General features: G+C 37.8%; 1 protein-coding gene across 1 annotated transcript in view; it reads right to left on the reverse strand.

Moving 5' to 3' along the window:
* atg5 (ATG5 autophagy related 5 homolog (S. cerevisiae)) overlaps positions 1–24,491 on the reverse strand; it is a 63,543-nt gene that overhangs the window by 32,685 nt on the left and 6,367 nt on the right. The window contains exons 6-7 of the mRNA XM_038282490.1: positions 21,837–21,931; positions 3,813–3,930 (exon numbers count right to left, since the gene is read on the reverse strand). Coding sequence (XP_038138418.1) covers positions 3,813–3,930; positions 21,837–21,931 — 213 coding nt within the window. The remainder of the gene's footprint in view (positions 1–3,812; positions 3,931–21,836; positions 21,932–24,491) is intronic.

Raw genomic sequence — 24,491 nt, forward strand, 5'->3', positions numbered from 1 at the left:
GCGGACAGTCACCAGCTAACCATACCCACATGTTTTGGGCGTGCCCAAAGCTAACCGGATATTGGGGTAACATTTTTAAAACACTAAGCCAAGCATATAATCAGACAATTCTCCCCAATCCGTTATCGGCTATATTTGGCATCCCTCCAGACTTTCGCGTTCTTTGAAACGAGCCCTAGCCTTCACTACCCTTTTGGCTCGAAGACTTATTTTACTTAGATGGAAACTAAACCTCCCCCCGTCTCATGACTGTTGGGTCAGAGAAGTTCTTTACAACCTGAAGCTGGAAAAACTCAGATTTTCACTTAAGGGCTCCTCAAGTAAATTTATGGAGACCTTTCCTATCTATTGTGGGTAACATGACCTTGCTACCTGATCCAGAAGAAAATTAAATTTTCTGCAGGCCTTCTCATTGATATCCAACCCATTTCTTTTCTTTTTAACCGATATATACTCTTCGTCTTATAATTTTTTTTTTTTTCATTTGTAATTTATTTATATACTTGTTTAACTTAATAATATGTACGCTTAAGTACATATTTATTTATTTACTTAGTATCAGTATTATTATTTTTTTTTTTTTTTTATCTCTTTTCCTGCCTCCTTTCGAATATGTGTGGATGGATGTGTGTGTATGTTGTGTTGTTAGAAACTGCTATAGGGACTGGATCCCAGCAGGCTGTTTGTCCTGTGCTTGGACCTGGATGGGGTGCGTTTGGGGTGGGTTGGGTTCTGGGAGAAATCAGCTTGAACTTCTTTGAAAACTACTGTGTTTTCATTGTTTGTTGTGTGTCAAGTTGTAAAATTCAATAAAGAAAGTTGGAAAAAAAAAAAAAAAAAAGTACCGGTATATGCAGCGTTATTTGCGTGTTACCGACACATAAGTATATTTAAATGTGTTACAGGTAGTTTGAAAAAAAAAAAAGCATTCATAATATGTACCGTATTTGTTTGTTTTATCATACGGATTAAATCAAACGTTAAAAAAATGCTCACGTGTAATATCTTTATTTGTAAATATCTCATACAACGTGGGAAACCTGCGGTTTAAAATTCGGTGCGGCTTATAAAAGTACAAAATTTATTTTCTTTCTAAAATTAGAGCGTGCGACTTGTAATCAGGTGCGCTCTATAGTCTGGAATTTACGGTAATTGTTTCATCCCTAATAATAATAATCTCATCATGACGCCCAACCAGAATCTTATCTTATGAACCCACTAACATCTTCTAAGTACATAGCTGCACTCCAGTATGTTGTATAAGCAAAGCAGCCAAATAAAGTGTGAAGATGCAGGCTCCTTTCAATGACGGACAGATTCCAACATCAAATCATAGAAGGATGTCATTTTAAGCTAAAGCTAAAGCGTTTATTATTTTCAGGGAAGTGGTTAGGTTTTTATTCCAGGTCAAGCTTTACCTTTGTCTGCTGTGAACACTGCAGTCGATTGGCCCAATCAGGAAGCCAGTTGTTTATACCTACAGCTGTGATCCCATGAACTTTTATGATCCTATCAACTCTGCATATTTTGAAAGGATTCTGCCCGTTGTGAGAGTAGATAGAAGGACACGGCCTATTATCCATCTCAGATAGCTGGAAATCTCCAAACTCTTGTCATAACTAGACCTTCCTCTTCTTCCCTCTTTACATCTCCGTTAGTTTTCACTTCTCCCTCCCCATCCTCTCCTCTAGCCCACATCTTTATTCATTGCTCATGGCAACAATCTCTATTTTCCCTCATCTTTCTCTTCCAGGTTGTATTATCAGTAAATGTGGATCACAGAGATTCCTTCAAAGTACAAAAAAATAAAAATATCCTTGAGAAGAGTAATGTTCTGTACCCTCCCTTTTGGAACATGGTTAAAGGAATAGTACACCCAAAACATGATTAGCCTTCATTTTCTACTCACCCCCATGCTGAACAACACTCTGGAGTACTTTTTTGATATCTCAAATGCATCTGGAGATCTGGGAGGCTTCTTGCTGTCTGCTGACATTCAAATAATGGAGGTCTATGGTGCCCGAGGCAGAAAGGTCCATAAAAGTCCACAAAAAACGTGTCAATATTCCTCCATACTGCTCGTCCAATGTATTCCAAGTGTCCTGAGTGGGTAGCGTCCAGAATTTACTCGAAACGAAGTCATTTAGAATGTTTTTAGAGCATAAACAGTAGTGTATAGTATTTCCTGAAAGCGCGCGCCAGCGCGTTCAGGACGCTACGGAAGCCGGCAGACCAAACCAGATGAAAGTGCGCATTCAGCGTCTGCTCTGCTGATAATGCAAGCGTAGAAGAAGAAATGTGCTGTTTACCTGTGCAAAGAAAGAAACAACAAAAGAAAAATGTCTGAGGACTTCAGTGTTGAGGAAGAGCAGGAGTTCTTTGCCGAGCTGAATGCGCTGGTTTGGTCTGCCGGCTTCCATAGGCTCGTGAACGCGCATGTGCGCGCTTTGAGGAAATCCTATACACTACTGTTTATGCTCTAAAAACATTCTAAATGACTTTGTTTCGAGTAAAGTTCTGGATGCTACCCACTCAGGACAATTGGAATACATTGGACGAGCAGTATGGAGGAATATTGACACGTTTTTGTGGACTTTTATGGACCTTTCTGTCTCGGGCACAATAGACCTCCATTATTTGAATGTCAGCAGACAGCAAGAAGCCTCCCAGATCTCCAGATGCATTTGAGATATCAAAAAAGTACTCCAGAGTGTTGTTCAGCATGGGGGTGAGTAGAAAATGAAGGCTAATCATGTTTTGGGTGTACTATTCCTTTAAAGGAAAATTCCGGTTTTTAACACTTTTAGCCCATTTTCTGTAGTGTCCAGGATGAAATCGAATGATCGACACCAAAATTTTGACAATTGGTCCTGTCTCTGCTATTTGGCTCATGCAGAATCCCCCCCTGGCTGCTTCAGAATGGCTTCCATAGAGCATGTCCGATAATGTCCTTAAAACAACCTTAAACGTTCTTTTTTTAAAATATGCTACTCACCGGGTCGTCAGCGCTGTTCAATGACGTTCCAAAAAAAGTTTCGTAAAGAAAAAACGTTCCTGTAGTGTTTTATTTAGCATTTTGTAAATCCCATTGAGTTCTGTTGGAATAGTCAATATCCCTCCGCCACCGGAAACGGAAATGGGGCCTGTATACGCTTAGTTGTAGTCTTTTCGCAAGGCCCAAGTGTTTCTGCTTCACTCTGTGTACTCCGACGTCGAGGTGCTAACGTCTCTGTTAAACAATTTAAAAAACTCTGAAAATGGAATACGAAAGGTGGATTCTTGAGGAGGACATATTGGACTTTGAGCTTGACGGTAGAGGATACCGTCGCCAACTAGTGGTCTGGAGTGCGCAACGCTTCAGATTCGAACGGGAAGCGGAAGTTTATAAGCGGTTGTGATGTATCGGAAAAAATAGTTCTGGGATTTACAAAATGCTAAATAAAACAAGACAGGAACGGTTTTTCTTCACAAAACTTTTTTTGGAACGTCATTGAACAGCGCTGACGACCCGGTGAGTAGCATATTTTAAAAAAAGAACGTTTAAGGTTGTTTTAAGGACATTATCGGACATGCACTATGGAAGCCATTCTGAAGCAGCCAGGGGGGGATTCTGCATGAGCCAAATAGCAGAGACAGGACCAATCGTCAAAATTTTGGTGTCGATCATTCGATTTCATCCTGGACACTACAGAAAATGGGCTAAAAGTGTTAAAAACCGGAATTTTCCTTTAATATTGTTAATTCAGATAATTTTATTGTACTTAGCATTAGTTAAGAGGCTAAGCCTTGGTAAGCCTTGATGGTCGGCTTACCATCATTTGTCAAAGCATCTGGGTACATCTCCTTCAGGAGGTCGCCAAGCGTGTGTGCGTTGCCTTCAGGTGAAACGGGACGAAAAAGTTTCTGGATGAAAGGCCTGTCGCTCAGCGTCTGTAATCAGAGTACAGCAAATAAACATACAAAGACCAACTCTTTACTCTATAGAAATACTTTTAATAATTATAAAAGGTATTTTAAAAATGAAATAAAAAATAATATATGTATATATATAAATTTGTTTTCCTTTTTCCCTAAAAGAAAAAAAAAACTGATTGCACTGAATCTAATTCATTTAGATAAAAGTCCACTTTACGATTATGTGCTACGTTGAGTTGGTGTCACATAACATCCAAATAAAACATTGAAGTTTTTAGTTTGTAATAGAAACATCTAGAAACATCTAATTAAAATATTTTCCCCTCCAGTCAACATGTAAAATCGATATAGGTATTTAGGGGGAGGGAATAACTAAATATCCAGTAAAAGCTTCAGCTTTCTGTTAAACTCTGTGGGAAATTTTACACATGATTAATGGAGGTTGGAAGGTTAGGGAGTAAAAGAATCCACAACAGGATGCACGCAAGAGGCCTTGGATGAAAACCTGGTGATGTGGTGGTTTGATGAGCACGGATGTTTAAAATGTGATATTAAGCAATCTGCATTGATATTACAGATTTCACAAGTGACGCCGAGATGTTTTATTGCTTAGAATCAGTCTGGGACTCATTATCTGGTACTTTAGAGTGTGGTTGGCAGAGATGTTAGCCTCTACTGAGACTAAAAGCTCAGCTGGCATCCTCAGCTTTTTAAAGGGAAAGAACAGAATAATCAATCAGTCCATGAAAGATGAATCCAAAGCTTTCCTGATGTGTGAGACAGATCTATTAGACGTCATTGACGTTGTGACATTGATTTTAATGTTCCTAACAAGTATCTGTAACATTCAGCTGTTCTTTGGTAATTGACAGGAAGAACTATTAGATAAGATGGTGTTCAAAAGTTTCTATACCTGAAATGCACTGAAACTTATAAGGAGTTTGATCTCTGATGATATCTGCCTAATCAATATAATCTTGTTTTCTTTTTTTTACAGTGTACAGAGTTACAGAATGAGACATGTTCTCACTATGACGAGTCTTTGAACTGTGATCACCACCAACCCCCAAGTTATTTGTGTTCTGCAAAAGAAGCTAAGTGTTTCCTACATCGGTGCCCTGGGAAGAAGCACTAGCAAACTGTAAACGGAGTGGGTCGTGATGTAACAAGTAAACAGCTATCAAATATTCTAAGAAATACAATGATAGAGTGTTTTAGTCTTAACCACATCATCCCATGGCTTACAGTGCAATAAACTTTGTGAAAGTACCAACAACCACCAGATGAAAATCTCCACAGCTGTATGACGACATTCACTTTGAAAATGTGCCATGAAACATAACTTTAGAAAATTAAAAACTTTTTTAATCAGTTACAAATAGTCATAAACCAATAGATAACAAACTAAAGTTTAATATGTCATAAAAGGAGCAGACAAAGTGGCAGTGGCAGCTCGTAATGACACCACATCCAACATCCACACCTGATTCAACAAGATGCGTTTCAATTGTTCAAAATGTAGAGACTTGTATTACCATTAGGGCTGAAGCAATTAATCAGATTAATCATGGTTAATCGCTTATTAAAATAATTGTCAACTAATTCAGAAATCGCTTCATCGTTAACTGGAGCATAGAAACGCTAAAACATGCCTTTAGCTGACAGAGCGACCCACTCAGCAGTAATTATACGAAAATTGTAAAAAAAAAATAAAATAAAAATAAAAAACCTTTGCATTTGATGTAAAAACTTCTCAAGTGGAAAAGTCTGAGTTTCACATGATATCATTTCGTAAAAAAGTCTCCTTTAAGCATTTTGGGCTATCCGATTATTATAATATAGATCAGTTTAAAATGCACAGTGAAACAGTGGTTAGCAATGCTGCAATGCAGCAACAAGGTTCCGAGTTCGAATCCCAGCCAGGGGTCTTTCTGCATGGAGTTTGCATGCTCTCCCTGTGCATGCGCGGGTTCTCTTCGGATACTCAACCATGGATAACAAACCATAATCTGATTTATGCTTTTTGCAGTAAACAGAAAAAAAAAGCAACTGCCTTTTGCACCTGCAGTATTATCAGAGCGGAGTGACTCTGCACGGTCGAACTGTGATCATGTGTCATTTCACTATAGTAGTGCACTTGTAGGCTTTAAATAGAACATTAGATCAGTAAAGTGAATATTTGGTCAGTACTAACCACGTCTCGCATACCTGTTCTTTATATTATCATCTTACGTTGGTTTTCTTTGGGTCCATTGTGGTGAGATGAGTGAGAATTTATATATTTGTTCTTTTAATCCAGTGTTTATATTTTATTAACTGTATGAACATAATTTAACATTATATAAAAGTCCAGCAAATGTAATCCACAATCTGCATATTGGGGATTTGACAATACTTCTGGAAATATAACATATGTTTAAATGTAAAAACAATTCTTTAATTGAATTAAAAAAAATAATAAAATTCACCATTTGGGTTAAACATCAAATAATCTGATCTTGACAAAGGATTTACTTGCCCCAGGTTTAAATCAGAATATAAGAACCCAAATATGAGCAGAATACACCTAAAAAAATAAAATTCTGCATTTCCATTTGTGCTACAGAAACAAATCATACAGATAGATTTGTGTTGGTTTAGAGTCTTCTGACTCTAAATATATATAAATATAAGTCCAGGTTCTAAGGATGGCTGAGCAGCACTGCTCTCCATAATTAAGCCACATGTCTGGAACCTCATGCTATTACTGTTCTTCCATTACAATATGAGGAGGTGTGAGGAAATTAACATCCATCAAAGTTTTATCCTGTTTCCAAGTGTAGAGCTGCTGCCTTTTACTTCAGATAAATGCAATCGGGTCAGTTTTCTTCAGTCAGAATGAGCAGACGGGAACACGTGATTTAGATTGAGGCAGTTTGGACCACCCTAAACCATTCCTCTAAACACAGTTTCTTACAAATAGATACAAATTTGCTAATGATCATAATGTATCAGGAGGAAAAAGTTGAAATTTATAAAACAAACCATTTAAAAGAGTGTCAAGTTAACATTCTAAACTAAGTAAAAATTAGGTTTCATAAGATAATTTAAACTAAATAGAAATCTCATGATAGTAAATATAAATATATCTGTTTTAATGTATTAATTGCATTAAAAATAGTTGCTCTATTTACATTGCAGTGTCCATATAAACTGTAAAACTCCCTGCATAATTATAATAAAGCAATTTATATGCATGAAACAAGTGGAGCAATATGGCAATTGCCATACTGCTCCACTTGTGAAAGTAAAATCTGTTGGGCTCTTTTTGGCATCAAGACAATTATTCTTATTGCCACATTGCCAGACAGGACACTGTAAAAAAAAAAAAAAAAACAGTTGAAGAGACAAGCTCTCTAGTTAGATTAATACATCTGGAAAGCAACCAGCTAGTATTCATTTGCATAAAAGTAAAACGTTTGCATGAGTTTCTGTACTTCAATATGTTTTGCCACCTTCAAAACATTTGTAATATGGTAACCACTGAATTATACTGTAAACCATGGTAGGATTTCTGCTCCACCCCACCGACAAAGATCAATGGTAGAAGAAAAGAACCATCCCATGATGCAGCCTGATATCCAACCTGAGGTGTCAAACTGAGAGTTTGACACACTATAGGGCCTATTCAAGGAGCTGAGGATAGGAAACCTGCAAAGACCTGGCTCAAGTGTCAGGGAGGTAACTGCACACCACAGAGCCAGGCGAGAACAAGCAAGAGGAAGGTGGCAGCAAAGGCGCGAGGACTGGGCTCAGGTTACGCAGAAAGACTGAGTCACTGACAGGAAGCATGGCCTTTCGTGCGGGATCATAATCCAGGGCCAGAGCAGAGAGAGTGTGCTAAGTGACAGCTACTTCGTTGAATTTTTAAATAGGAGGCCATGAATTATAGAGCCGATGAGCAGACAAAAAAGATCTATTGATCCCTAAGGAGAGAAGCACGATACTATTTGGATGAAGACACTTTCTTTTCAGCTGGCATGACACCTTAGCTGGCACAGCAGCACATGGCAATACAAAGAGAGTGAGGTGTCATTAGGATTTAGGTGAAAAGATATCACCTGCTCTCGCTGATGGAAAAGGGCAGCAGAACTCAAGATGGCCTTTAATTGATGTGGGGAACATCAATCCAGCTAATTGAAGGTAAAACAATGGAGGAGAATAAAGCACTGTCAATCCATGGTCGCTTCCAGAAACAGAGTGAGGTGAGAGAAAGCATTTCCACTGGACACCGAGATCAGTGACAGGAAAATTAAAATTAGGCACAAAGAAAAATAGAAACCTGACACATTTTAATGCCATCCGTTAGAGAAAATGGGTATGACTCTTACCAGGGTTCGTACAGCATAAGGCAAGTTAAATTCAAGACTTTTTAATGCCACTTGAAATAAAAATTTAAGACCAAATTCACAAGAAACACAAGAAAAACCTGCTTGTGACAACTTAACCCAAAGGTTTATTATAACATAAACCACTGCACTAATGTTTCAAGTTTTGAAAACCTTTCCATACAGGAATAAAGCTAAAAACAAACAAATGATGGATATATTTTAAAAATTATTTAACTGAATTCACAAACTTTGTTTTAGCAGGGAACAAAACAAATCAGTTTTAAAGCCCCAACATAACCAGTGCTAAGTCTTTTTGCAGCTATTTTTCTTTGTATCATTTTCTTAGTATGTTTGATTTGGTGATAAGTGGAGGCGTTGCAGAGACAAGGGTGGAACAAAACTGAGAAATACCGGCTGTTTCTCTGTAACTCGATTTTGAGGCTTTGTGTTTAGTGCTTCGCATGTGCGACTCCACTGCCTTAATTCCCATCGTTCAGAGCTTGAATCGCTTCTTGCACAAAATACACTGTGCCTCATGTATGTTCCCTGGTACTGGTTTTAGCCATGGAGAAAACTCTTGGCTGGATAGCAAATTTTCATTATATTTAAACTTGCTCATGTTTTCCAGAAAAAAAGTTAATGGTGCATCTCCCAAATGTCCCGGCCGCAACAACGCTTTAATTGGTTCCGCTATCAGGAAGGAACCAATAATGGGGAGCAGTTATTTTTTTTTTATAATAATAAAAAGAAATTGTCAATTTTAACGTTTTATTTAGATTATAAAAATAAATCGTAATAAAAATAATCCTATTTATGATGTTTTAAAAAATTAAGACCTACGAAAGACTGATTTAAGACATTTTAATACCAATTAAGGCCCTAGTTTTATTTAGAAGAATTCAATGCCTTTTAAGACTTTTTAAGGACCCGCGGGAACCTTGTCTTACCTAAAATAAAATAAAAACAATGTAATAGTGGATCTTATTGTATATGTGTGATTGGGTAGTGGCGGCCTAGTGATTAGGGCATAGAGCTTGGAATCCTGAGGTTCTGAGTATGAACCCCACTCCCACAGACTGCCACTCTGGGTCTCTGAGAAAGACCCTTAACCCCACACTGCTCCCCCGGGCACCGCACAATGGCAGCCCACTGCTCCCCAAGGGGATGGGTTAAATGCTGAGATAAATTTCCTCGATGTGAGATCAATAAAGATCAATTGTAAAAGTTATTATGTGTTTCATTGAACTTTAGAGCAATGAGAATCCAGGGTAGGACGGCTTTAGTGGAGCAGCCAGTTGTCTGTTGCCGTAGTGAAGTATATCTGGACGTGTAGCTGGAAACTTACCCGATTTTCTACCACATACAGAAGTGGCTCATCACGGAATGAAATGAAAAGATCAGAACTGAGCTCTTTAGACAGCCATTAAAATGTCAATTATGTCTCATATGGCCAAAAAGATCCGATTTGAGACACATTTTCATGCTGTTTGAGAAAGTAGCTTATTTCCTGCACTATGTATCTGTGAGAAGAAAACCACCAGGTTACAGAAATTCCTCGAACACTTGAGCAATTTACTGTGTATTATGTCACAATAGAGGTTTGAAATGCAGCTCTACCTTTATATCTGGCTGGAGAAAGGAGCATAAGTTGTCAAAAACAAAGACTAAAGATCAATTTTATTTTTGTAGCATAGAAAGATTAAAAGAATAATGTCTCATGAGGACCTTGTTAAACAGATTTCTGTATTTGTCTTCAGCATAGTTGATCACTACAAAGGTTGCTTCACAGGTCTGTTTAACCATTGCAGCTGATCCAGAATGCTGCTGCTCACGTCGTCACTAAAACTAAGAAAGTAGAGCACATCAGCCCTAATTCTTCCTCTGGCTCCTCGTATCTCATAGATTAAGATTTTGAAATACTTAGGCTCACTCTTCTGGATCAAGCCTAATCTGAATACCCAGAGCCAGAACCCAACATTAAAAAAAGCAGCTTTTAGTTCTCGTGCTCCATAACCTGACCGCATCCAACCCATGCATCACCAAGTGCAATGAAAGGCTTTGAATGCAGTGATAGAAACCACTGGACTCAAGAGCGTAAGGAGGGCCTTCACTGGAGCGAAGAATCTGTTTCTTCCATCTTGCATTCCTATGTTTATGTCTGGGTTTGTTGTTTGCCAGGACAATGCTACTTGTCTGAGTGTTTTCAAGAGCTGGTTATAGCATTTAATTTAATTATTGATTCTGCATACCAGTGGAGATTGCTCACAAAAAACTTAAACTCTCTTGTAAATGCTGTAAAATACTTAAGTCAAATATGCATTAAAATTCATAAATGTGGTCATTAAACTGCATTAAACATCATTAAAATGTGCTTCATTTCAGGAATGTGTTGCTGTTTAATGAGCTGTTAAGCCTGCATGTCAGTCTCCATGATATTCCTATTGAGGCTTGAGCCTCAGTGCATTAAAGCAACCAGTGAGAAAGTAGGGTTCAGACTGAATAACTCCATAACTCCATCTTGAAGTTGGCTGTTCGCTGTTGATTGGCAGAACACACTAAAAGATTTTACTGACTGTTTTTTTTTTTTTTTCAAAAGATTCAGACAAGGAAGGAAACACAAATCATTCTGTCTCTTGTGTGGTTTTTATAGAATTTTATAGTGATTCACAACAGCTATTTGCAACTGTTTTAACATTTGTCAAGGCAATACATTAAATTTGAATTCAATTGACATCACTGAACCTCCCCTCTTTTGTAGACCAGCAGCCGCCATGGCGGCATAGCAAGAGATTTTGGACACATGCACCAGAGCTCTGTCCATAACAGCATGGATGAGAGAGTTTGAATCTGATAAAGACCTTTGGGACAAACTCTGCTACACCTCTCCCAATTTGTAGGTTAGTGCAGACAGTGCCGCAAACAGAAGGCCTCTGATTGGTCAAATCTATATCAGCTCTACACTATCCGTATTTCCTGTCGGGTACCCTACCGGCTTTTTTTGTTTGTATGACCGGCATTGGGAAAAACAACTCTTCGTCCTCATGTCCCTCTGTTGTTACACATACTTGCCCCAACTTCTTCACCGCCTCGTCCGTATCTAGATCCACAGCTAGTTTGTGATTGTCCCGCTTGCATTTTGGCGTGAAATAACATAGCGCAGACCACACTTCAATATTGCGCATAAATCAAAAATATCTGCGACATTCTCACTGCGACACACTGCTGCGGGAGGATAACCAGACCTTAAGAGTCTGGCCTCCCTGTCCAGCATCATTGGCCCTTACAAATGTACTTCTACTAAAATGGTCAAAATCATTATAAACACGCTCCTAAACCTTGTAGTCCATGGGTCATGCTTCTTTTCATTTCTAATTTTCCTTAAGATGTCATTTTGAAATCTATATATAAATGCAGGTGTCATTAAAAAAAAGAAAAAACAGAATAAAATAAAATGTCAAACTACAGCCACTGGTGATGCTGTTTCCAAGAGACTCTAAGGGCAATCCTTGCAGTCCTTGAGGACCCATGGTGCCTGCAGAAACTGCTTTGGTGACCCCTGCTGAAGACAGACTTCCAAGAAGGGTTGAATACTTTGAACATTTTACAGAAAGTCCTACACTAAGCTGATCTTCACCACCAATCAAGCTGTGGCCATTTCATTTACATATAAGCTTTCACAAATAAAATCGGCATCAGTGACTGAATGTAGATATGAAGAAGGAGTCAGCAGGTTAGATATAGAACATAATGCATGCAATGCATGTTATGCCTTCTTGGTGTGCTCTAATTTCAAGCTACTGGAGGGTCTACCCTGCATGACAACCTGGAGTCCCAGAAGCTGTCTGAAACCCTTCAAGTGTTTTGTTAGAAACTTTTGTTAAAAGAGGGGGAAGCAAAGTTAGATATGTAGATACACAGAGATATAGTTGCTCCCTACACAATATTCCTTTACTAATACACCAAAAAGTAAATAAAATAAAATAAAACAGATAATAAACAAAATATTTTTTTGGAAACCATGACAACCGGTATTTCTCCACCCTGATCCCCAGGGCCCACTGTCCTGTCTGTTTCAGGGGTTTCCCTGCTGAATCATAAAGGGTTTCTGCCAAATTTGACTGTACCCTGACAAGGTATTGCTTTTGTTTAAATCAGGTATGCTTGACCAGAGACATGTTTGTCAGAGATCACGTAAAAGGTGTAAAAAAAAAAAAGCAAGTTTCCAGGACACAGATGTCCACCGGCACATCACTATTCTGACATCTCGATATTTGAGTCATAATCAGAATCAATCAGAACAGATAAAAGCATCGGTTGTTTCCTCACAGCACAGCTTAAAATATGTGTGTTAGTTATTCAGCTGCTGGGCAGAGGGAAACTAAATACAGAAATATTTTCCACTGACAGTCATGTTTCATTTGAAGCTGTTACTGTAAATGCTGCAACACACACTTACCAAACAAAACAAGCATATCACCTGCTTCCCTTGGCATGTCTGCTCACAACTGTTTCCAATCCCACATTTTGTAATTGTCTGTGGAGTCACAACAGCCGCCTCACCTCTTTAGGTCATTACAAGATATCTGGAAGGCAATAAGCATTTATCCTTTGAAGCTGGTACCTTACGAAGCAGAAGTAGGTGGTTTTCTACACACAATGGGGGGGCATGGTGAGTAACACTGAGTCATGGAGTGGGAACTGAGAGGTAACTTGTTCAAAAACAATGAAGAACTGTCTAAAAGAGGTTTTACTTTCAGTAGAGTGAGGAGGTTACGCAAAAGTAAATGATCCGAATGATGATAATCAGCAAATATTAATGGCAAAGGCTTAGAGAAGTATGTTTAAGCAAAGTGATCAATAGAAATAAAGAAAAATTATATATTCCATATGCCTGAAAATGCTTAAAACTGGGGCATGTTTACTAATACAATTCAAGGAGACCCTGCAATACTTAGCTGGAAGGATAAATAAAAGGCTAAAGAAAATTCACAGTAATCATTCACTGCTTTTTTTATTATGCAAATTTTGTGTTGTACATTCTTTTTCGCCTTTTCTAATTATTCCAACGCATACATGAAACACACATATGCACGCACACAAAAAAATGCCATCCCCGCCAAATGAGGTGCCTCCCACCCCGCAGACAGACATCAGGCCAGACGGAAATGAGCCCTCTGTTATTTGGACTGAACATTGTCATTAATTCTGTCACCATCAAACGCGTCACGTTATTTACACTAAATACCACGCTTAGGCTTTAAAGGAATCCAAGGGTGCGTGTGTGTATTTGAATGGTAGGAGTCTTCCTTTTGTTGAACACTTTAGATCTTTTACAATTGTCTCCTTTAAATTAGCCTTTCATTGTTTTTTTTTTAATGCTGCTTTACTTCATTTCAGACGATTAGAAGAGAAAAAGAAGCCATAGCTTATAACTTTGGGAAAGGTTGAAGAGGTATGAAGGGTAGAAGTGACGTACTGCTATATCTCGGAAGGCCAAAATATCTTTTTTTTTAGCCTTGGATATGAATCCTGGGTTTTCATTACTGTGAGCAAATATTAAATGAACAGGAATTAATGTTTAAATTACATTGCTCTTTATGAATAAATGTGTATACAGGTTTTACCTGAAATTAGTTATTCCAGAAATGTATTTGCAAATATCCCATTTTATTAAGCTGCTTCTATAAAACCAAAAGTCAAACTCATCATTCAGTCCTTTCAAGCAGACATTAGTGCTAGGCTGTGGAATCTTACATAATTTTTAAATAGGAATTAATTAGTCACCCTAATAATTGCAAGGGCTGCAAGGTTAAGCACGTGATCCTATTCATACACACAAACGTACTAATTTAACATAGTGAATCAGTGGTACATCAGCCTCTAAAATGCACCCTTTTACCTAAAACAGGATACCATTAAAGGACCATGAGTCCCATCTTCAGTTACAGGGGCCTCTTTGTGTCTTTAAACACTTGCAGTGGCTAGTAGAAGCTATCAACCTAAGTTTGACAGGAAGAGCTGGCAAAGTGGGACACACCGCACTGGAAGTAGGAAGCAGTTGCAGCAGTTTCTGTACTGCTGTTGTGCTTTCATGAAGTACAGAGACAGGAGAGGACTACAGCTGAGTTCAAATTTAAAAAGAAACAGTAAAAGCAAGTGAAAAGGACACATTAAAGAGACTGGTTAAAAAAGATCTATTTAAAAACTGTGAGAAACTATAAGTTTTCCCTCTAGTGTGTCTAATTTTAAGTGCGGAAAGATATTCCCATATTTTGTTTGGGCTAAAACAAATTTTTTTCTAAAGGAATTCACAAAAAACATATTTTCAATCAATTACCGTCATCAAAACATTACTATGGAGAGCTTTTTCATTAAAAATTAATTAAATAAATGCTTCTATTGATAAGTTTTCAATAAATATTCCACTAAATAAATAAATACCCCCATCAAAAAACATTTTAAAACTAATTTTATTTTATTTCATAATATTTCAAGATTTTGTAGTTATTTAAATATGTATGAATTACTTTATTTATTTTATAATTTACTGACTGTTATTCAGTGACTTTTATTTTCCAACTCTGTTTTCATTTTAAGCTGCTTTTATTTCATTATCTTATATTGAAATAAGGGGGCAGGTTTTATCTGTGGGGCGGGGCTGGCTAGGATTGACGGAATGCATCTGCTTCGCAGAAACTGAAGTCCTCCAATCATGATGACCAATCATATCAAAGAATTCCTTTTTTTTTCCTGAGCTCTGTTTGGTACCGGAAGTAAGAGTCTTACAATCAGCTTATTTGCGCATTTGCAAGCAGATATTCATCCAGGTCGCTGTAAATAATGTAATTATGAAACTAAAAGTACTTATTTCTATCCTCAAATAACGCTTAACTAAACATTTATTGACTCTTCTTAGCCAATTGGATACTTTTTACGTTTTCTCCATTAAACTGCTTGTCTGACGTCATCATTGGAAATGCGCAGAGTAGTCGGGCAAAATATGATTACACGATTTGTATCTGTATCTTAGTTGTTTCTTTCTTTAAAGTATACATTATATACCATAAGTTTGAAAATTAAAGAAAAACAAAGCTTGAAAAGAGTATATTTATGAATAAATACAAAGCCGAAAAAGTTTGCTCCTGGAAGTAGCATAGGATCCCATTTCTGGGATGGATCAGCATCAGACAGGTGATATTATTCTCTAAATAAGTCTGAGATGCTTCTGTTTAAAGACATCTGTTGAATAAATATAGAAACATCAGAAGCATTCTGCAAAATTATGACAAAAAAAAAATCTTTTATTCTTCTCCTGTTTGATATTTTCCAAGCTAGTTCCTGTGTCACTCCTGAGTCGCTGAACTCTTACCAGCACTGCTCGACAGATAAAACTCCGCCCCCTCATTTAAATACAAGAATATATAATAAAACAAGCTTAAAATACAAAATTGGATTTCAAAAATAAAAGTAGCTGAATATGTAAAGCAGATTTACAAAATAAATGTCACAAAATAATACACTATTATAAAATAAATAATAAAATAAATGAATTAGGTAATAATCAATATTTGAATAACTAAAAAAATCTTGAAATATAACAAAATAAAAATAATTTTAACATGTAAAACTTTTTTTTAGAGCTGTGAAAATAATATCCCTAATGCTCTGTTAATTTGTGACAATATAGAAGCTGCAGCAGTAACTTCAGTTCTTGTATTTAAACACAGCTTATCCAGTAACACAGGAAATTTTAATTTAAAAGCATGCAAACGATAGTATTACAGCCCATATGAGCATTTCATATTGGCCCATTCCAGGACAGTCACTCCGAAATAAAAACTTTCCCCACTTGTATTTCTTCTGTTCATAATTAACTCTTTTTGTTTACATTTTATGCCAGACTTTCCAGACTTTTTATAGTTGTAAATATTTAGCAGTTAGTAGGATTCAAACCACATTCTTTCCACAACAAACCAGAGATTTTAGGAATGATGCTTATTTTTCTTCAGCGTATTTGGAAATCACGTAGTGAGGCTATAAAAGGCTTTGATGCTGTAGTTGTCATGAAACCCTGGCAGCTCATAAATGACCAAAGAAACTTTCAATTAGGCCTAAAGCTGGAATGGTCTGGCCTCACTCTCCCCGCCAACAGTTAGATGGCTTTACAGCAAGTGCATGCCTGGGAAGGCGTGTCGGTTTGGTTTGACTGCATGTTTCAGTCTGCCACTCTAAAGAGCTGTTTTTATGACTAAAAGCAAGAATGCTTTTCTCAGAGTATTAAAGAATTTATGGATATTTCAAAGATGTGAAAGTTAAAGACAAAGCATTTACTGTTTTTGCAAAAAAATGTTGAAAGTGACTGACAGCTTTGCATCCTCACCCCCACCCATTGTTGTTGTGCAAAATGTAAATGCAGCCATATGTGGAGACGACCAGGCTTTATTAAAACTTGTTGTGCTTTAAATTTAAACACACTGAAAATTACCAGCTGTCAAAGTTGTTATGGTGATGGAAAACATGGTAGGAAAATTAGCACCAGTATTTATTACTTAGAAGTCCTGTTGTTTTCTTATCATAAAAATAAGATTTTTCTGTTCCATTAGGTGTCGTTTCAGGCTTGGTTTGTTTTCTGATTGGTTTAACCTCCGTTTTCTGGGTCTAAACAATATAAATATATATTTTTATTTACTTTACATACAATATAAAGTAAATAAATATTGTTGATTTAGTTTTTTATTAATTCATCTTCTTTACTGGTAACTCTTCAAAGTTTCTACATCTTATTTTTTTAAGCCTTTTTTTAACAAGAGGCATATCTGAATATATATCACTTTTGACACAAAGGAATATTCATTTTTAATGAAATATTAGTTGTGTTCTGGTGCCATTTCAAACAACCCAGAAACAGACATGCCTTTACTGCGATGCCGCCTCTCGCTGTCTGGGTATGGCACGTGTAAGGAGATCACTGCAGCATCGTTATGAAACCACTCTGTTAGGCTCCCTTTTAAGGAGGACTGAGAAAAGTCAGAGACCTAACACAACTGTAAGATCCATTTTTAGCAACTTTGGACAGAAAATAAAAAAAAGAATTAACAGACAGTTGCTGTTACTGTGCAGATTAGCAGCTTAAACAGCCACTTTGTCTCAAGTTTAAGCAGAAAAGATGGGTCTCTGCCTCAAAGCTCCGCTCACCGCACTAAGAAAGTGGGTATGTTGATTAGTTGTTTTTCATGAGAAAGGACGGGCAGCTGCTTAGGAAGTAGATTTCAGGAGCATTACTCAGACGTGCATAAATAAAGATCATGGAAAAGTGATTTTGCATCATAAAGATCTTTTTTTTTTTTTAAGTACTATTATTCTTGGAATTAGATTTTTTTTTGTAGACTTTGATATCATAGCATAAAATTTTTTTTGTATTATTTTTTAGTATACAGGTCAAATTTATGTGCCCTGGGAAGAACAGACCCTGCATGAACCGCAGGGCCAGGAAGATCCTAGATGCTATGTTGACAGGTGATAGGGACCCTAGCAGAGACCCTGGAAGGGTCTCCCAATGCAAACAGGCTCTGGGTCATGGGTGAGACAAAGGCTGGTTCAAAACGAATCAATGATGAAGAAGAAATCAAGGCACGTGATGTTGCACGGTACAGAGGAGCTTGGACCCCACCCTTGAGCCAGGCTTGGCATTGGGGTTTGTCTGAGAGCGCATGGCGACTGGGTCCTTCATCAAGGTAACTGGCAGGGCACAACCCGAAGGAGCAACGCAAGGCCATCCCCAGTGGGCCCACCACCTGCAGGGGGAACAATGGATTTATACTGGCTAGAAATAGTTGGGCTCTCCTCCACACATCGGCTCTAGAACCGAACTCCTTGAGGAAGGCTGGACTCACTTCTACTCTGGAGTGACCCGTGGGGAGAAACAGAAGGCGTATGCCTTCGCCTTTGAATAGGGAGGGGGTCTCTGACTGTTGTTTGGGCCTATGGGTGGAACGGCATTACGGTGTACCAGGCCTTCTTAGTGTCCGTGGGGGGATGTTGGACAGCGTCCCCCACGGGGATTCCATTATTCAGCTGGGGTGCTTCAACGCCCATGAGGGAAACAACGGTGACACCTTGAAGCATCACGTTCCAGTTCTTAACCCAAACAGTGTTTCAGTACTTGTCCATAATAAACTGAACTTATATATCACTAAATTTTTTTGCACCATGTTTTTTTCTTGTACACTGTTTACATTTGATCACTGCTGCACTTTAAGGAATGGAAATGTCATGAAAGATGTACAAAATGAATTTTTGTTTTGTATACACTGTGTATATGAAATGACAATGAACATTTTTCTAAGTCTAAACACCATGTTCAACCTTAAGGATGTCCAATGGTGCACTTGGCACAAGGACCCCTTCGTTGTGACCGTCAGCCGCATGGTTTGGACATTTGGGTAAAGAGAGGGGGCAGAGCTGTCACCTGGTGGTGAACTAGACATGCTACTGAACTAGAGGAGGAAGAAGGACAGACTCGGTAGGCCTAAGCGAGTACCGGGGGGTCTCCTCGTCTGGTTGAGCCCTCGGTCAGAGACCTGTTCCAACTCCTACCTCTGGCAGAGCCTCTCCCAGATTTCAGGGGAGACTGGAGATAAGGTAGTCTGAGTGGGCCATTTTTTCTGCCTCCATTGTCGACGCGGCCACCCATAGCTGGGGCTGTCAAGGTCTGCAGTGCCTGTAATGGCAATCCCCAAACCCTGTGGTGGATAAGAGCAGTAAAGGATGCTGCCAGGCTGAAGAAGGACTTCTATCAAGCCTGGTTGGATTGTAGTACTTCTGAGGCAGCTAGCAGATATCATGAGGCCATTACCCGGGCCGTTGCTGAGGCAAAAACTTGGGCCTGGGAGGTGTTTGAAGAGGCCATGGAGAGAGAATATTGGCTGGGCTTGAAGCGATACTAGCATATCTTCTGGCACCACGGAAGGGGGATGCAGTGCTTTGCTAACACTGTTTACAGATGGAGAGCGGAGCTTCTGACCTTGAAAGAGGACATTGTTGGATGGTGGTAGGAATACTTTGAGGATCTCCTAAATCCAGCTGACAAACATCTTGTGATGGAAGAAGAGACAGGGTGCTCAGGGTTGACACAAAAGGCTCAATAAAGAACGAGTTGAAATGCAACTCACCCCAATGGAAAATCATACCCCCGACCCCAGACACATTTTACACATGCAACTGAGCCGCTTAGTGCCAAGCAACCCTAAGAGCCTGGGCCAAATGTGGTGATGAGTTAACTGAGGGTCTGATCAGGAGAATAGGTGTCAGAATGACAAGTACTTATGTGGAATCTTTTAAGTCAGGGTCTCTGCTTTAAATTACATTAAGTAATCCAAACACATCCACACGCTAATGGTGGTAAGCCACATTTTTACCCCAGCTGCCCTGGGACACACTAACAGAAACATTCTGCCATACATAGGCACAACTGGGCCCTCTGACCACTTGTAGAATAAGGACTACGGTTAGCTTAGCATAGCTTAGCCTCACTGTAGCATGGAGAGTGAGCAGAGGGATGCTGGGGGAGTTTTCTTATTACCAGAGTGGGAAGGAGGCTTTGTGGAGCCCAGTGGCACTGCAACCTTACCAGCTTGAGCCATTTGCTTCAAGATGTTGACATAGCAATGCCTGGAGCAGTTTATGCAGACACGGCAGAGGACACGATGACTCACTATGGAGGCGTGTCTGAGTGAGTTGTCTTTACGCCTGGACGCGGGGCAATGATAATTAAAACTTGTATCAGCACGTACCATTTCAACAGAACATTCAACAGCAATAGAAGACAGTTTTAAGACAAATATTGATGAAATAATGCCATCAGAGGTAAGAAAGCTATAAATACTGAAGCAAAAAAAAAAAGGTCAACCTATAAGTCGCTTTTCATTCGCAAATCTCTTTAAAACTGTCCCTTTTGTCATTACTAGAATATTTTTTTATTTTCTTAATACAGCGATGGGGTTAATTGTGGACTTTAGCCTGGTCTGTTGTGATTCATCGTCAAAGAGTCAACCCTGCTCTCTCACTAGTGCATCCACTGCAACAGAGAAGTAGCCAAGTGGACAACAGCATGTAGCGCATCGCATGTACGTGGTCATCCCTGGTAAATCTGACAATAGAGGCAGTAGTTAATAGAAAAAAGCTGATTTTACATGCCTTGCGATTATCAGAGCATACCAGGAAAGAAAAAAAATAATAATTTAAATTCGACTTTTAAACTTAAATAATGCTCATTTACAATAGCACCCCATAGTTTACACTTTTTATCTGCAAAAAGGCAGATTTTTCAGGTGAGTTACACTTTAAGGACATAAAAAGAAGGCAATAAAACCACAATAGTGAAAGAAAAGACAGGATCCAAGGAAGGAAAGAAAGAAAGGAGACAAGGATAGAATGAAGGAGGACCAAAGGGAAAGGGTAAAAATACAAAAATTATTACTGTCACTTATTGTTATTTTTTTCCAAATATTTGGAGACTTGAAAAATACCAAACTCAGATTCCAAATTTTTAATGCTGTATAGGATCCCTGTTTCATATTTGTCTAATCAGTCATGTTGCTCCTTGCATTCGATTTAAAGAGGCTTTCCCCCAATTGTCTGGTTTGAGGCAGGCTCATTTTTTCCGTTAAGAATCAGCCTCTTATTCATCCAATCTCATCCATCTTTTTTCTCCTCCAAAGGGACTTTTTACCTGAGTCAGGATAACGCTACTAATGCATGGTGGAAACACCCGACCTAAAGCTGCCTGTCTGCTTCTGACTTTTCTTCCCGCACTTTGCCCTGGAAGCTCGCCTACTGCCCCAAATTGGGGCAATAAAATTGCAGCCAAAAAAGGTTGTAACACATATCAAAAGCCTCAAAAAACAAAAACATGCCGTCTGTAGCAAGGGAGCTTTCACCGCTTGGATGTCGAATATATCAAAGGTCAGAAAGACAAGTAAGGACATGTTAAAGCATGTTTGGGTTGATTATCAGAAAGGATTAAAACGAGATTTTATTTCGTATAAAGACCTATGAATCATGTCATATCTAAAAAAAAGTTTGTTAGTCGGTTTTTGGTTTGGGAAAATTGGCATAAAGCAAAACTTTTGCAATTAACTGGAAGTAAAGGTGAAAGTTGATCGTGTTCCAGAACAGGGTGCAAATTTACAGTCTGACAGATGATTTATTATTACATTTTACTATTCACCTGCACAAGAATAATAATTTGAACAAAAATTACACAAAACCAAATCCTTTTTGTTCCTCTTAGCTTGTCAAAGCTTGTAGGTGCATGATGTAGAAAACCAAGTCATGATCGAATGGAAAACAGTGACTGAGTTGTTCTTACAGCTGATACAAAAATGGTTGCTTTTATACAGCCCACTGGCTCCCTCTACAGATCAACCACAGCTCTACATCCATAACCCAAAAGTAAGTTTAAGAGTTGTTTATTGACAGAATAACTTTTGATGAAATACTGTTGTTTCTTTTATTGTTGTAAATGCATGTTTGTTAGGATTTGTTTGTTACCTGGTATATCCTGAAGGGGATGTATCTAAAGCCTCCATCCTCAGTGGGATATTCCATCAGCTTCCTGTTCATTGCCCAGAACTGGTCAAACTTATCTGGAGTAACATAAAAAAAAAAATAAAAAAAATACTGATAAGAATCTGTAAAATCACAACAGACTCTCATAAAAAGCCATTAATGGCTGGTGGAAAAAACCCAACCTAAAGATGTTAGTCTGCTTAAACTCAACCATGAATCCATTATTTACATTTTTAAGTACAATTTAAACTTATTAAATCTAAACTTCAACATAATTAATGTTAATGCTTTTATGTATCAAGAGAAGCATTGTTGGTAGTAAGTTATAACATGGTATTGCTGTTTAAAGTTCTATATCAAATGTAATTGTATCCATTAACCGTGGATTAATAAGGCTAAACTGGCTAAAACATTTAACTGAGTCCTCTAAAAATGCATATAAGGTAGGTTATATTGATCATTCAAAGTCTTTTTTTACTTTTTCAAATATTATTTAAGCTAAACACTTAAGTGTGAAATTATCTGAAGATAAATTAGTTAAAAAATGCACCAGAGATAAATATTTTGTGATATAATAAACAATTTTACAAAAGCAGCATACAAATAATTACCGGTAAATGACTTAAAATAGGAAACTTATCTTTATAATTCTATATTGAAGAATACCTTACTATTACTTATATTTTTAAGAAAATATTCTTATATTTACTTAAAAAAAAAAACAGAACCCTTCTTTTTTGTTTGACTTTTCAAACAGGCTTGTAAAATCACATCAAATCTCTGTCTATTGGCTGCTATGTTCATACAGGGGTTCATACAGGGGTTCCTGATGTCAAAAATTTTCTTAATGTCTGTTTTTGTAAATTAGGCTTTCCCAGATCCAAAGTTGGGGTATGACAAAAAAAAATATTGATTGGGGTTTGAATTGATTATCAAATGCAGTATGAAGTCTCCAAAAAGCCATATAAATAGAAACCTATAAAACTGTCCCTTTAATAGTTTTAAAGGGACAGTTTTATAGATTTCTATTGTGAATCTGTGATAATTTAGCTCGGGTTTGATCAGCATCATCATCTTTATTTGTAAAGCACTTTAAAACAGCTAAAGCTGAAAACAAAGTGATGAACATTGCTGAAAAATAATAAAACACTTTAATAATTTAACTTTATTGATCTCACGTTGGAGAAATTTACCTCTGCATTTAACCCATCACCTTGGGGAGCAGTGGGCTGCCATCGTGGGGCGCCAGGGGAGCAATGTTGGGTTAAGGGTCTGGCTCAAGGACCCTTAGTAGCAACCTGTGAGGCTCAAACTCAGAACCTCAGGATTCCAAGCTCTATGCCCTAACCACTAGGCCACAACCTATGTTGTATTTTATAAAAGAATAATATATAATAAGGCAATAATAAAAATAAAATAAGAGTAAAATAGTTTGGGCTGTGATGTAAATACCCAAATCAGATGCTAACATCAGTGTTGTTAGCTGGCCATAATGTGCAGAACTTTCTTAATTTCTTCTCTTTTACAGATCATTTTCTCTGCAGACCGCCCAAACTGACATTGCTCAAACTTTTTTTTTTTTTTTAAAGCTAAGGGATTCTTTAAAGTTTAAGCCAAAGAGTCCTTTTGAGTGCAACCAGACAGTCAATAACTGTCCTCTTAATGTTTATATCCACACTGCAAATACAACCTTAAATACACACAAAAAAGGAAACTTTCTGAAAAAAATTCAGTTAAATCCGGAATAGAAGACAACGAGGATCTTGCAAATCAACCTTTCTGTTGGTGGGATTACTTAAGACGAGAGGAAAAGTTTACACAAAAACGGAAAGAGAGACTTCACAAAGCATGAGGCGGTTTCAAACCTGCCGTCGATATAAACGTTCTGGTTTTGCTTCTCTTGGATGAAAGTTAAACACCTCTCTGTTTCAATTCTCCTAAGGACATGGGAGTTTTGGCCGAGATGCAGTTTCATCTCTCACTTTCTTGTGTGAGGCAATTCTTTCTTTCTGGATTATTTAAATCCTCTTGTATCTCCCTCCTTTTAGAGATGTTTATAAAAAGCCTTTAACACCTTTTGCATCAACATATCAGATATCAGTCAGTGGCTTCTAAGATTTATTTTCTGTAACCTCCTTGTTTTATTAAGATGTGTGGCTTATTTCTTGCTCACTCATTTAGTTTCAGGGAAAAGTGGAGAGGAGATAAGCAGCTGATGCTCTGTCGGTTTGAGGCCTTAGGGTTTTTCACAAACTTCTAAAGTTTTTTACTGCAACATGCTCCGAGCGGCTCAGGCGGTTGCGGCTTAAAAACACACAACCGAGAAACTTGAGGAATCATTTCACAAATTGTTTGCATAATAAAGAGCTGCTTTGCTGGTAATGCAACCCTTCTTTTCTCTTGCATTAAACCTTTGGAGTTATTCATAAGGAAAAGCAGTTTTTAATCAACCTTCCTGTCGGCTTGAAAATAATTTAACTTTAGCTGGTTTAAACTAACAAGAAATAAATTCCATCAAATTGTAATTAAAAAAAAAACTACTAGAGTAAGAATCATCATTATTACTTCGATACAATGATGAATATTGAATTAATTTGAGTTTTTTCATTAATGCTTAAAGTAACACAGTGCCCTATA

The sequence above is a fragment of the Cyprinodon tularosa genome, unplaced genomic scaffold, assembly GCF_016077235.1.
Source record: "Cyprinodon tularosa strain WSP-4 unplaced genomic scaffold, ASM1607723v1 ctg184, whole genome shotgun sequence".
NCBI lineage: Eukaryota > Metazoa > Chordata > Actinopteri > Cyprinodontiformes > Cyprinodontidae > Cyprinodon > Cyprinodon tularosa.